General features: G+C 47.2%; 1 protein-coding gene across 1 annotated transcript in view; it reads right to left on the bottom strand.

Moving 5' to 3' along the window:
* Positions 1-15,946, bottom strand: part of OCEL1 (occludin/ELL domain containing 1) — a 106,763-nt gene that overhangs the window by 48,114 nt on the left and 42,703 nt on the right. Inside the window, exon 4 of the mRNA XM_086946806.1 lies at positions 7,969-8,140. Coding sequence (XP_086802932.1) covers positions 7,969-8,140 — 172 coding nt within the window. The remainder of the gene's footprint in view (positions 1-7,968; positions 8,141-15,946) is intronic.

The raw sequence follows: 15,946 nt of genomic DNA, 5'->3' as shown, positions 1-15,946 counted from the left end.
ATATTTGAAAATACCATTGCTGAGGCCTTAGAGGAGCTCGCTCCTGCAAGGTCTTGCTATTCTGCTAGGAAAAGACCCTCAGCTCCCTGGTTCTCCGAACAGCTCCGGCTTCGGAGACAGGAAGTAAGAAGGCAGTAACGCTTATGGCACTCTAGCTGGGCCCCTAAGGATAGAGAAGCCCATAGGGTCCTGCTCAAAAATTACAAACTGGAAGTTATTAAGACCAAGCAGGAATACTTCACGGCACTCACTTCCTCATTGTCATCTCCTAGAGAACTCTTTAGGATTGTTGATTCCCTTACGACCCTTCAGACACCGGATCCTGTGGTTGCCTCTCAGGACCTGTGCAACAAGATAGCTGCCTTCTTTCAGTCAAAGATCGCCGACATCTATGCTGCTCTGGAGGTCCAAAAATCCTTGACCGCCGCTCCTTTGCTGCCTGCTCTCCCTGAGCCCGGTGTTGTTGAATCCTCTCAACATCAGGATTTGATTTCCTTTCCTCCCCTTTCTTGTCAGGATCTTGAAATCCTGCTTGATAAAACCAAATCTGGCTCTCCGTTGGATGTCTGCCCGCTAAAGATCCTCAAGCAGTGCAGAGAATCTCTCCTTCCTCCTCTGGTTGACATCATGAACAGAGCGATGAAGGAAGGCATTTTTCCCCAGCAGTGGAAGAATGCTGTAGTAAAACCTTTGCTTAAAAAGCCTTCTCTGGACCCCGGGGTGTTAAAGAACTTTCGCCCCATCTCACTGCTCCCGGCTCCCGCAAAGATGCTCGAAGCCCATCTGAATAAACATCTGGCTGCATTTGTGGAGAGCTCGGGTTGTTTGGATCTCTCCCAGCACGGTTTCAGGAGGGAACATAGCACCGAGTCTGCCCTCACCATAGTGCTGGATACCATCCGCACTAGAGTTGATGAGGGTCAGACCTCCCTCCTGATCCTTCTAGACCTCACAGCGGCCTTCGATACCCTGTCTCCTGTGGTGTTAACATCTCGCCTGAGGGAGATTGGGGTCCGCGGGCCTGCTCTGGGACTCCTTTCCTCTTTTCTCGACCATAGAGAACAAAGGATAATGCTGGGATCGTTTCTATCTCCATCCCTGTCTGTGCAATGTGGGGTCCCTCAAGGGTCAGCGCTCAGTCCTACCCTTTTTAATATCTATGTGACCCCCCTTGCCAGACTCATTAGATCCTTTGGGATGGAGGTAGTTTCCTACGCGGACGACACTCAGATCCTAGTCTCTCTCTCCCAGCCAGCTACGTCAACTGCCGCCAATTTTAGATCTTGCATGGAGGCAGTTGGCCAGTGGATGATCCACAATTCACTAAAACTGAATGGGGAGAAGACGGAGGTGATGGTCTTTGGAGGAAAGGAAACGATCTGGTCGGCGGAGTGGTGGCCGAACTCGCTGGGCGTATGTCCCGAGCCCACCTCGTCAGCAAAAAACCTGGGAGTTATGATCGACCCTAACCTTAGTATGTGCCATCAGGTCAACAGGACTGTTTCGACCTGCTGGGGGATTATCCACATTCTGAGGAAAATCAGGCACTTTTTGTCACCCCAGGCAAGAAAGCAACTTGCTGTCGCTTTCTTGGGTTCGCGACTGGATTACTGCAACGCGCTGTATGCAGGACTGAACAAGAGTCATCTACAGTGCTTGCAGGTGGTCCAGAACGCGGCAGCGAGATTTGCTCTTGACCTACCGAAACGTGCCTCTGCCACTGAAGCCCGAAAACAACTTCACTGGCTCCCCGTTGAGTACCGGATCCTTTTCAAATCCATGTGCCTGGTGTATAAAGCCTTAGCTAAACCCAGCCCTACAAGCATGGGATCCATTCTTTCTCGGCATAACCCCAGTAGGAATCTTCGCTCCAGTCACAAACTTCTCCTTTCTGTACCCTGTGTCAGGAAAGCAAGATGGGGAGGTAAGGCCTTTTCCTTCCTGGCACCTAAATGGTGGAATGCCCTCCCTTTGGAAGTAAGATCCAGTCCCTCTCTGCAAACTTTTAGATCCGCGCTAAAGACTCACCTCTTTACACGTGCATACCCGTAGTGGTGCTTTGTATATTCTGTTTATTGATTTTGATAGGCGCCTTGATACCTTCGGGTTTAGTCTGCGCGTTATAAGTTGCAAAATAAATAAATAAATAAATAAATAAATTTGACAACTCCTCCAGATAAAGAGAGCAGGAGGTTAGACAACGCCGGGAAGAGGTTCTCTTCAATGGCGAGTCTTCTAGTGTGGGCAGCAAATGCCTTGGCGATATTGGGGGGATACGATCCTCATGTTAGATTCCAACTGGCCCAAGCACTGCAGGAACGTAGCATGCACCAATCCCCTTAACTAGCCCCGTGGACCCCCACAGGTCAAACACTATGTGGGCACCAGGGGACCCGAAAAGAGGGTGGTGGTGATGAGGAGACACCAAGTCTTCCACCCTTGGCGACGAAAAGAAAACAGCTCCCTCCTGCTTTACGCTTCTGCACCACACTGTATAAGGGGAGACAAAACAATCCCTTCATATATCACTGCTGACAGAAAAACCACCAACCCTCAATGATCATGCCTTGGAAAACAGTCAACCCCCTCTTACCGCTTTAATGTGCAGGCTTTGCTTCGTAAAGAATAGGAGTTCAGTTAATGTGCACAGCACTCCGGTTCCTGCAATAATGATAATGTGACTTGCAGGGAAGGAGAGGATGCTGTCGTCGCAAAGCCAAAAATAAACAAATGAATAATGGCCAATGAGGGGAAAAAGGTCACCGCCTAAAAAAAACCCTTCGCTTCGTCTCCCAGGAACAGCGGAGACGAGTATAGACTCGCGCAGAGTCCAAAACAAACCCAGCGCTGCCTTCGCGGAGTGACCCGAAACGTCACTTCCGCTCAAAACGAAGCGGAGAGCAGTACCAGCAAAGAAGCGCTGGAACAGCCGGCGCTCCGTTCAAACTCCGCGTTGCTTTTCTCTAAACGAGAGAAAATTACTCAGTGCAACGCGCGTGTGAGCGGGGGCCCCCGGACACACTGCAAAAAGAAGGCAGATAACAAAAACGGAATTAAAAAAGGACGGGAAGGGAACCCAGGAAAACCCACACACCTCTCTAACTAAGCCAGGGATGAACAGTCTACACAGGGGGAAAAAACGGCAAGCTTTCTCACGAGCCCGTGAGAAAGGTGGATGGTCAAAGAACAAAAAGAATGGGGATTCAAAATCAGCAGGGAAAAACTCGATCCAGCAGCAAAACGACAGCCAACAACCAGGGTAGAAATCCAAACACTGGCAGATATCAAGCATCGAGCTAAAGGTAGGACCACCTTTTATACTACTTCCCAGTCATGTGATCACAAGGCATGATCATAAACAAGGGACTACCCGATTCCTAACACCTCAACTATGGTGTGATGTTTCGCTATACTTGGATCAACTTCCTCCAGAGTCATTGACAGAAGCTAAAAAGGTTTTGCAAGAAGGGGAGGCAACATCAATGGAAGTCATAGACTGTGCCATGGACATTGCCACAACGGCTTTTCGTTCTTTGGCTGGGGCTACAGTCCTTCGTCACCAGGGATGGCTTAAGGCGACTTGGTTTAGACCCGAAATCCAGAATAAAATCCTGGATCTAGCTTTTGATGGAGAGGCATTATTTGGAAAATTGATAGATGACACTCTCCAAGATATTAAAAAGGATACTGAGAATGCTAAGTCTCTGGGTACGCTTCAGTACCGTAAAGATTCTTTTAGAGGTTCCAGGGGCAAAAGTACCACCTACAGAGGCTCTTACCAGCAGCAAAGGTACTCATCATATGGCTTAGGTTCGCAACAGTACCGCCAACCTTATCAGCAAAGGCAAGGCCAGTCCTCGAATTTCTCAAGACCTAATAACAGAGGGAAGCAGGCTCGCCAAGAGACAATAGCAGCCTCCTGGCTCTTCCTACTATGCCCACCTCCGCAAGATCATCAGTAGGAGGCAGGGTGTCACAATACCTTCAGAATTGGTCCAAGATAACATCAGACTGATGGGTGCTAAACATTATTCGAAAGGGCCATACTTTGGAATTCACGCAAATCCCACCATCCAAGCCCCCTGCTGCCATTCCATCAAAACATCTGCGTCTTCAGCGGCTCGAGGTTCATCAGATGCTCCTGAAAGGTGCTATAGAGCCGGTCCCCTCCGCCCAAAGAAGAGAAGGATTCTATTGCTGGTTCTTCTTGGTAAGGAACACGCTAGAGAAATGGCGCCCTATTTTAGACCTCAGGGAGCTCAACACCTATCTCATCTCCCTGTCTTTCCGGATGGTCTCTCTTCAAGACATTCTACTTCTCATCAATCCAGGGGATTTCATGGCCACGCTCGATCTCGAAGATGCATACTTTCATGTACCGAGTCACCCAGCACACAGAAGGTTTCTACGATTTACAGTAGCCAAGAGCCACTTTCAATTCAGGGTTTTACCCTTTGGTCTTCGCTCAGCCCCGAGAATCTTCACAAAGGTGCTGGCACCAGTAGCAGCGTTTCTACGGAAGAATCACTTTCAGGTCTTGCCTTACCTGGACGATTGGTTGCTGAAAGCTCCGTCCAGGGGGGCCGCAAGGGATGCGGTCGACGCATGTACAAACTTGTATCAGAATTTAGGTCTCACTTTAAACAAGGAGAAGTCATCTCTATTCCTGTCCAGGACAGCACGCTTCCTGGGAGCCATTTTGGATTCGAATCTCAAGAAAGCTTTTCCAACCTTGGAGAGGCAGAAAAAACTGCAGACCATGGCGCTAGACTTACAAAGAAAAAGGTGTCTTCCAGTACGCCGCTACAGATCTCTTCTGGGGTTAATTTCTTCATGCATTCCTCGATTTCCACACTGCAGATTGAGGATGCGTCCTCTTCAGGAACAACTGGACATCCAATGGAAACAGATTCACGGGTCGTTCGACGACAAGGTGGCCATCACCTCAGCAATGAATAAAGTGGCCTTGTGGTGGACAAAGCAGGAAAACTTGTCCCAAAGTCTATCCTTCGTAAGCGATCCGTCTCTCAGGGGGTGACGACGGATGCGTCGTTGGATGGTTGGGGAGCAGTACTTCAGGACCTGCATGTCAGTGGACATTGGTCTCCTCAGAACCGTCGGCTCCACATCAATCTCTTGGAGCTCAGAGCAATTAAACTGGCTCTTCAAGCTTTTCTCCCTTGCCTAAGAGGTTCAAAGGTTCTCATCCGGACGGACAACACCACCGCCATGCATTACGTAAACAAGGAAGGGGGAACCAGGTCTCTCCTGTTGTCTCAGGAAGCTCAAGAAATCTGGGAATGGGCGATCCTTCACCGGATGTCACTGCAGGCAGAACACCTGCCAGGGATTTTAAAGGGCTCTTCACATCACTGGAGTCAAGCTATCCAGGCTGAAGAAGGCTGATAGCCAGAAACCGGTCCTTGGATGCTTGATTCCGGTCTAGGAAAGACATGGCTTGGTAGTTTGGGCTGGACTGTTCCCATGTGGCACAGGGTCAAGGCTGATTTGCATATAGCCAGTGTCTGACCTAGGGTGGTGTGGAGTGCAAAAAAAACAATGGATTTAGGCCCAAATCTTTGTACTGGGGTGAATGTAAGACATTGTTCTGCATTCTGTCCATCAACTGTGTTTTTTGCAAGGGATTTTAAACGAGCATGCCGACAGACTAAGCAAATTATCCTCGATCAGTCACGAGTGGGAACTGAATCAGCGGGTTATGGACGATTTCTTCCAACAGTGGGGCAAACCTGCAATAGATCTATTTGCCACACTGACCAACAAGAAATGCCGGTCTCATGCAAGCAGGCTTCACCACCGAGGATCATTGGGGAATGCACTTTCGATAGCCTGGTCAGGGACATTTGTCTACGCCTTTCCCCCCATTCCACTGATCCCGAGCCTTATCAGAAAGATCAGAGTAGAACCATGCAAGATGATCTTGATAGCCCCTGCTTGGCCGAGACAGTTCTGGTTCACAGAACTCCATCTGTTGTCGCTGGCTCCTCCTCTTCCTTTGCGAGCCATTCCAGACCTTCTCACAATGTCCGCAGGGCAAATTTGACATCCGGATCCAGAGTCATTGCACCTGACAGCATGGCTCCTGAACAGCGAGAATTTATGAACCTTCCCATCTCAAATGAAATGAAAGAGGTTATCTCCCAGGCTAGAGCCCCTTCCACGAACAAAACTTACCGTCTCAAATGGAAGAGATTTTGCATTTGGTGCAGAAAAGAGAATGTGGACCCTTTTTCTTGAGAACCTCATGAATTGCTGCCTTATCTTTTGTCCTTAGCTAAGACTGGGATGGCCCATTCATCCATAAAAGTTCATTTGGCAGCGATTTCTAGGTACAGACGTTCTGAGTCTGGACCTTCTCTTTGGTCTTCCAGGATAGTTAAACAGTTTTTCAAAGGATTGTTCCATGTCTATCCCCCGGTGAGGCCTCCGCCTCCTACTTGGCAATTAAATTTGGTCCTCACAAAGCTCTTGAAGGGCCCATTTGAACCAATACATCGATCAGACATGAAATACTTTTCATGGAAATTGGCTCTCCTTCTTGCCCTCACATCAGCAAGATGCATTGGGGAGTTGCAGGCTCTCACAATCCAAGAGCTGTTTCTCCAATTCAAAAGGAATACAGTAATCTTGAGGACTAACCCAAAGTTTATACCCAAGGTGCCCTCGGACTTCCATTTAAATGAGCCGGTTATTCTTAAAGCTTTCTTTCCTCACCCTACTTTACCAGCGGAGAGGTTACTGCATTCTCTGGATGTACAACGGTGCTTAAAATGTTATTTGGATCGCACCAAGGGATTCCGTAAATCCTCCCAATTGTTTATTGCTTTTGGTGGTCCTTGCAAGGGCCTCCCTCTATCCAAACAGGGTATTGTGAGGTGGATTACAAGTGCCATTCTACATTGCCATACTGCAGCGGGTAAGCCACTGACCAGCAAAGTTAGAGCGCATTCCACAAGATCAGTGGCTTCTTCAACAGCTCTCTTCGCGGGAGTGCACAGACATCTGCAGAGCTGCGACTTGGAGTAGTATGCACACCTTTACAAAGCATTACTGCTTGGAATCCTTGCAACAGGAGTACACAGCCGTGGGCCAGGCGGTCCTGAGGAACCTCTTGCACTAATTGGTGAGCTTTCCTTTCTATCCCACCTTCCTTTATTCTACACATTTTGGTTTTCATGTAATGATGGCTATTGTAATGTATATTTATGCCACAAATTGTGTTTATGGCTACTGCTTGCTAATCTGATACAAAAGCATGGGAATCTATGAAAGTTCCAATACTGGGGCAAGAAAACAAGTTACTTACCTGTAACTTTGGTTCCCCAGTATTGGCAACTTTCATACTTTCCAATGCGCCCACCCTCCTCCCCGAGGAAAGCTCAGCCATCAGCAGATGTGGTTACTGTTACACAACGGCTACGAAAATCTGAGGCTCTGAGGTTCCTTCAGGAGGGTTCCATGGGGTGAGGCTCCTCTGATTGGCTAATGCTTAGTTTGGTCTCTTTTACAAAAAGAGGTGGATATGCTACAAAAGGGAATGAGGCCTAGGCCTTTTTCTTTCTCTTTTGTACCTACTGCTATGTTATTCTTGTTACCGAGACTCCCATTCCGACGACGGGGAATGATACAAAAGCATGGGAATCTATGAAAGTTACCAATACTGGGGAACCAAAGTTACAGGTAAGTAACTTGTTTTCTTCACTGACATACACAATAAGTAGACCAACAGCCAAAGCTGGGCAAGGTTCCCTAATATACCGAACAAGTACAGCATTATCAGCAGAATGCCAAGCTTCCCTAATATATACAAAGTACACCATCAGCAGTAGTTGGGAGGTTTCTCTAACATGCACCATCAAATACAGCATGGGAATCAGTAGCATATTTTTCTCTTTTCCAAATTACAAACAAGTGGATGTTGGATTTGTCCACAACTCTCATACTGACCTTTGCTCTGTCACTCTGTCGGGGCAGTTTACCCATCATGCTATCCAGTTCTGTAAACTTTGAGAGAGTAGCCCGAACTTCAGCAAATAGTTCTTTATACTCGCAGTACTGGTCGTTAAACACCGCTTTGTATCTCTCTCTTTCTTCCAGACAGAAAATCTCAGGGTACTTCCTTCCAAAAACATAGAAACCCCCAGTTACTTAAGACAGCAAGAGATATATATACAGTAAGAATGTTCAGAGAAAGGTTGGGCCAACCTTTCAAAATCATACATTTTGGTCAGGCTTAAAATATCTTGAAGTTAGAGGGAAATGGGACAATAGACACTTTCACAGATTGCAGGGTTTATGAAACAATGTTCAGAACACAAGGACTGTACATTCATAATGCACATACATGTTTTGCTCAAATGTAAGGTTCAGCTGTGAATGCAACAGAGCTGATAGGTAGAAAAGCGCCCTCAGGCAATCAGAACACTCTATTGTTAGAAGTTGTGTGCCAGTGGGACTCCTGCTGGAGTCCTGCTAACCCAACTGTCCAGGTTTACATAAAGTTTTTAACTTTAATTTCTCAAAAACTACTGACCGGCTTTACACTAATTTACAAAAAGCACACTTTCTCGTTGAAGATCTAGCTTTCTGCCAAACTTTGTGTAATTCATTCAGCCGTTTGTACTGTAGCTCTGTTAAAAAATCCCTATGGAAATTGCATTGGGAAATTCCATTTTGGGCCCCCACTTGAAGGATCACCCTGAGACTTTCCTAGAACGACCTGATGTGGATGAACTTTTTTGGAAAGCTGGGTGAAGATTTGTTAAACAGAGCCAAAGTTATTAGCAAACAGAAAAACAATCATTCTAAGAAACAGCCTAACTGTAACTAAACCACACAGTGGCAAGTGTTCTTTTTTACTTTGTTTTATTGTAATGGTTTTAAGTAACCACACAAATAAAGTATTCATTCATTCATTCAGTGGCAAGTGTGTGTGTGTTTATGTAGTTCCTGACATATATATATGTATGTATATATATATGTATATATATACATACATATATATATATATATATATATACATATATATATATATATATATATATATATATATATATATATAATATGGACGATTCAAAAAGCCTGCACACAGCGTGTCGATTTAATGGAATTTTAATGGCAACGCGTTTCAACCCTGCCGGGTCTTCGTCACAGCCTAATTACAAAAACACTGTACTCAATCTCCCTCAAAGAATACATTTTGTGTTCAACACAGGAAAAATACTAAACATAAAAGGTGGGAGGAAATGCATAATATGCACTAGCTCTGTCAGTGCAGGCTTATGCATTTAGACACATCGGCAAAAATTAAATGGAATTTAAATCAGAAAATAGGTGGTATATGTAGGAAGGTGGATATCTGACTATATGGTTACCCCAACTTTTTGCCTAGTGTTTAGCTGGTTTTTAGGTCGAGTTTACTCGAACCTATTACTGCTAAACCAGAAAATTCCTAACAGGCGGATTTCAAACAGTTCACGAGAATAGAATCACGTGACAAGCTCCTCATGCACGAGCTTGCCCGAGCCTTCCCCCTGCCAGCAGCATTTCTCCTGCACTCGGCCCACCCCCCTCCCTCTCCATATGGTGCGCTCTGCCTCAGGCCAGCATCTCTCCTCCCCTAATTATTCACTGCATGGCCGGCCGGCACATCAAAGGCTGCTGCTCCCCATGCGTCTCGTTTCACTTTCGCGGCAAACAGCTTGTTGTCATTGTCCAGCAGGATGCCCTTCCTGTAAATTGTGGTTTTAGACTGACTTTGAGATGTTCATATTATGGAACTTAACTCTTCTGTAAAACGGAGCTTTAGCTGTTGAACACTGATTTACAAATTAACACTGCCAATAACGTTGGCCTTTGTAGGACTGCTAGAAGCAACACCCTGTTTCCTCTCTTTACTGAAAAATACAAAAATATTGGCATCAGATCAATATTTTGTCATCCTGCGCAAAAATAACGTAATCTCTCCGTTACTACTTTACTTTCAATAGTTTCTGGTCCATGATGATGTCGAGTCTATTTTACTTAAGGAAGCAGTGTTGGGTAGAGTATTTTCTTACACTTTCTTAAAAAATTAACTGTGAAGGCGCAAAAAAAAAACTTTCGTACAACATTTTTATCTCTGGTACAAATTTGCCAGATTGTTGTGTAAACATCACCCATATGTGCAACTGCATCAAAGCCACATTTGCATCTCCTACCTATGATAACGATCTTTATTTACAAGGAGACAATTTTCTCTTTATTGTGCGATGGCAGACTCGCATTCAAACACATTTAGTAACTATTGCAACGTTTCACACCACTCCAGACTTGGTGGCGGCTACACTTGACCCTGTTTTACAAGCAAGGTGTTAATGCATTTCTGGTGGCCCCCTACATGCTGCAGGTACGTCTCACTTAGCTCGTGCTTTGAAAACGTATGCTTTTGCCTGCTTAACCCCCCCCCCCCCCCCCCAACACCCCAACCATGTTTTTCCAGCCGTTAACAGGACTCACAATTGGTCTGAGGCCAGCAGTGCGAACACAGGACACACACTGCCAATACATTAACACTATTGCTGGCAGGGCTGGCTCTCTAAAGTATTTGCTCGCAGCTTGTTGACTTCGTTGGCCTGGGATCCTGCTATTCAGGGCCCCAGGCTATCTGCTCTCCCTATAAAATGGACACCACGTACTTTTAGGTACAAACCTGATTGGGTATTGGGTCACCTTTGTGAGCCCCTGTATAGTGTACCATAGGTACCCAGGGCATAGGTGAATCCAAGGCCTACCAGGGGCTGCAGCATGTATTATGCCACCCCTGGCTGGCCATCCAAACTGACACCACAGGCTGATCACTCAGCTTGGGTAAGGTGGTGTATTCAACCCTTACTTAGATATAGTATATCTATATCTACCTTATATATAGACACATAGTAACCTATAAGTCACTCCTATGGCAGGCCTTAACAATCCTGGAGGCAGAGTACTTGGTTTTATGTGAGAGGGTTCCCTAGCATGAGCTGAGCCCCTCTGCAGCTTTCAGAACCATCTCCTTATAGCTGTTCTATGATATAGCCATACCATATACTCTTAAGTGCATTATAATTGTAGGAAGGTGGATATCTGACTATATGGTTACCCCAACTTTTTGCCTAGTGTTTAGCTGGTTTTCAACTTAGTTGGCCTGGGATCCTGCTAATCAGGGCCCCAGGCTATCTGCTCTCACTGTAAAATGGACTCCATGTACTTTAGGTACATCTCCAATTGGATATTGGGTCACCTTATGAGCCCCTGTAAAGTGTACTATAGGTACCCAGGGCATAGGTGCATCCAAGGCCTACCAGGGGCTGCAGCATGTATTATGCCACCCCTGGCTGGCCATCCACATTGACACAACTGGCTGATCACTCAGCTGGGGCAAGGTCGTGTAATCACCCCTTGCTTAGGTATAGCATCCCTATACCTACCATTACATATAGACACATATATACCTATAAGTCACTCCTATGGCAGGCTTTAACAATCCTGGAGGCAGAGTGCTTGGTTTTATGTGAGATGAGGCTCTAGCATGAGCTGAGCCTGTCTGCAGCTTTCGAAACCATGTCCTTATAGCTGTTCTATTATATAGCCATACCATATACTCTTAAGTGCATTATATCCCTCGCGGTTAATGCTAACTTTGGTTTGGTTTTATCGAAACATGTCGTGTAAGGTGTCATACGCTTTGGAATACTACCCCCTCACCAGTTCTGGTGACGGGAGTAGCATTCCATCCTTCTAGAGGGAGAAGACATGTTGTTCCTGTTAATCCCAGTTAAAGTTAACCAGAGCCTCAGCATCACAAAATAGATGCTGCTGCCACAGACACAAGTCTGACCTCCTGCTGCTGGGAGTCCTTCCAGCGAGGGAGGCTTGGACAATAGGTTTCCTGTCTTGGGAGGGGCTAGCACCACCCCAGACAGGCCATAGTGTATTGGGGCAGGGAGGCCTGAATGAAATGAGACACTGCCTGGGGCAAACAAGGTGCTCCATGCATAGTCCGGTTAAAACCAGTTGCTGGGGCACTTCAGCCCCAGCTCTGGCGCGAAACTGGACAAAGGGAAAGGGGTGTAGCCACCCCCTTCCCTGGTCCCACCCATAGGAGGGACCTAGCAGGTAATCCAGCCCCTTTGATTAGTATAAAGGTAGGAGCTGAGTCAAGAGACTTGAGATTTATCCTGAACTGAAACTTGAAACGAAACTCTGGACCTTCAACATTCTACTGCAACTAGAAGACTGAAGAATCTCCCTTGTGGTCAAGGAGTGACCACCCTGTGCAAACAGGCACCATCTAGCGATATGCGGTTTGCTTTGTCGACACTCCCGCTGGAGCCGGAGCACAGAGCCCGACAAGAACCAGACTTCCAGACTTCTTTGACCCCGATCCACAGCCACAGCAAGCTGAGACCCGTGGAGGCGATGAGAGACGTGGGACCGGCCATCTTGGAAAACTTGCTCATTGCTACTTGTGCAGCTTATGAGGGACCCTCAAAGTTGTGAATTGGTGATTGAGAAGCCCCAGCCCCGAGCACCTTTTACACCGACGCACAGCCCTCCACACTCCACGAATGCCGCGTGGGGCCTGCTAGTGTTTTTGTGCTCGACGCTTCTGTCCGGTCACTTTCCCGTTGGCTAGTGGCCTCTGTGACGCTGAACCTTCGAACTTACACTGCTGGCCAGGTTGCTCCAGGCTGGCCCCTGCGCCCCTGAAAAGGAGAAGCCCCCCAGACCTTGCTGGTCTGCAACAGAAGTCATGTTCCATTCCTGCGTGGGTTGCCTTTGCCAAGGCTTGTTGACTTCAATCTGGAAGCCGACACCGCCAACAACTAGATCCTTCGTGGGACAGTCCGTATCCAGCTCCTGGTCATCGTCGACGCCTCCTGGTACACGTGGCTGCAGAGACAAGCTTCACAACATCACCTGATTGCTTCACGACATCGCCTGGTTCCTTCCTGGTTCCTTACTGGTCACTGGCTAGTGACCCAGACTCTGTCCCCTTTGCTTTCAGGTACTCTTCAGCCTCGATCCGCCCTTGGATCCAACCAGACGCTTCTCTTCTGGTCGCCTGCAGCATCTTTTCACAGGTCTCCGTAGGATTCAGCGACGAAACCCGACACAACTTGACACCTATGCACCCGGCTCCTGTGGGTGAGGTAACGCGTGTACTCCGGTGCTCCTGTGGGTATTGACTATCCAAGTGTCCTAGTTTTTAGTAGCTTTCTCCTAGTCCATCCGGAAGTGTCCTAAATCAACTAGTTTCTAACTCTTACGTTCTAATAGTATTCCTATGAGAACCCGCGTGTGTGTTAAGACACTGCACACGCTTCCCGTGGGCATCCTGCTTCCTAACCTTTGGTAGTTCAGTGTAGCCCCAGCGATTCCCTAGGCCGTAGGCCTATTCCTTGTTCGTGACGTGGTTCTTATACCACTATTTTAATATATGGTTTGCAATGCCCCAAGGGCTCGACTGTATTTTGTGCAACTTATTGTATGATAATTAAGTATCTTGTTATGGACTTGTGCCTCTGACCTCATAAAGAGTTCAGAGGGGTTGTGTTAGTAATAAATACATATATATTTTATATATAACCTGTGTGGTGTCCTTTCATTTGGTATTCAAGGGGTTACATATGGTAAAACAGCTGGTTTCACATGCTCTCTGAAGTTTTAGCCTAAGACTGCTTTGTCCATGCTACCACTAGGATAGCTGGTCTTTAAGGTTGACTTTACAACCATCACCATAAGAGTTATTTGGACTGTTACAGGGTGCCCACTAGAATAGTGGACATCACATATCAGGCCAACTTCTCACAATAATCCTCGCGGTTAATGCTAACTTTGGTTTGGCTTTATCAAAACATGTCGTGTAAGGTGTCAAACAATTTGGAATACTACCCCCCGCCAGTCCTGGCGGCGGAGGTAGCATTCCACCCTTCTAGAGGGAGAAGACATGTAGTTACTGCTTTACCCGGTTAAAGTTAAACCTCAGCATCACAAAATGGATGCTGCTGCCACAGACACGAGTCTGACCTCCTGCTGCTGGACGATACTCCGGCAAGGGAGGCCTGGACAATAGCTTTCCTGACAGGGGAGGTGCTAGCACCTCCCCAGACAGCCTGTAGTGTATTGGGGCAGGGTGGGTTCAATGGAAAGATGCTTTTCCAGACACTGCCTGGGGCACACAAGGTGCTCCATGCATAGCCCGGTTCAAACCAGTTGCTGGGGCACTCCAGCCCCGCTCTGGCGCGAAACTGTACAAAGGGAAAGGGGTGTAACCACACCCTTCCCAGGTCCACCCATAGGACGGACCTAGCAGGTAATCCAGCCCCTAAAATCAGTATAAAGATAGGAGCTGTGCCTAGAGACTTTACATTATCCTGGACGGAAACTCTGAAACAAAACTCTTGGACCTTCGACGTTCTACATCGACTAGAAGACTGAAGACATCTCCCTTGTGGGCAAGGAGTGACCTCCCTGTGCAAACAGGCACCACCAGTAACTTGCCGGTTTGCTTTGTCGATGCTCCTGCCGGAACCTGAAGACTCAGTGACTCAGGAACTGGACTCAGACTTCTCTGACTCAGATCCACATCCACAGCAAAGCTGAGACCCGTGGCGAACACGAGAGACGTGGAACCGGACACCCTGGACTTCCTGCATTTTGCTAACTGCTCGACTCCTGAGGTACCCTCGCAGTTGTGCATTAGGGTATGAGAAGCTCCAGACCCGAGTGCCATTTGCACCAAAGCTCAGCCCTCCACGAGTGCCGTGTGGGGCCTGCTCCTGCATTTCAGCTCGACGCGTCTTTCCGGTTGCTAGCCCGCTGGCTAGTTAGCCCTCCGAAGACTTTCTTTTGAAACTACACTGCTTTCCTGGTTGCTCCAGGCTTGCTCCAGCTTCCCTTCCCTGCTTGGATTGCGTTTGCAAAGGCTTGTTGGGACCAATGCGGATACCGACACCGCAGTCAACTAGATCCTTCGTGGCCAGCTCGAATCCAGCTCCTGCTCGTCATCGACACCTCCTGGTCCTCGTGGCTGCATAGACAAGCTTCACCTCCTCACCTGAGATCATTGCGACATCGCCTGGTTCCTTCCTGGTCACAGGCTAGTGACCCAGACTCTGTCCCCTCTGCTTTCAAGTTCTTCACTTCTTCGATCCACTCTTCCACTGGCCGCCTGTAGCACTTCTTTTGCAGATCTCTATTGAAAGCATCGACGAAACCTGACACGAAAAGACACCTATGCACCCGGCTTCCCTGGGTGAGGTAACTTGAGTACCCCGGTGCTCCCGTGGGTATTGATTCTTCAAGTGTCCTAGTTAAAAAGGGTTTCACCGTAGTCCATCCGGAAGTGTCCTTAATCAGTAACTTTGTAACTTCTTCGTTCTCCATTATAAGTCAACGGTAACTTGCGACTGTGTTTAGACACTGCACGCGTCTCCCCTGGGTCTCCTACTTCCTAACCTTTTGGTTGTCTAGTGTAGCCCCAGCGATTCCCTAGGCCTACTCCCTATTCCTGAAGTGGTTCTTTTACTACTTACTTAGTATATGGTTTGTGAGGCCCCTAGGGCAAAACTGTATTTGTGCAACTTATCGTATGCTAATTGAGTAACTTGTGATGTACTTCGATCTCTGAACTCATAAAGAAGTCAGAGGGGTTGTGTTAGAAATAAATACATATATATTTTATATATACCTTGTGTGGTGTCCTTTCATTTGGTATTCAAGGGATTTATAATTGGTAAAACAAACAGCTTCACATGCTCTTTGGAGTTTAGCCTAAGACTGCTGGTCCATGCTACCACTAGGATAGCTTGTCTATAAGGTTGACTTTACAACCACCATCAATAAGGGTCGTTTAGACTGGTGCAAGGTGCCCACTAGAATAGTGGACATCATATGCCAG

This window comes from Lissotriton vulgaris, chromosome 12, assembly GCF_964263255.1.
Source record: "Lissotriton vulgaris chromosome 12, aLisVul1.2, whole genome shotgun sequence".
NCBI classification, from domain to species: domain Eukaryota; kingdom Metazoa; phylum Chordata; class Amphibia; order Caudata; family Salamandridae; genus Lissotriton; species Lissotriton vulgaris.
The sequence above is the reverse complement of the archived record's forward strand: the minus strand, read 5'-3'. Positions and strand labels throughout refer to the sequence as shown.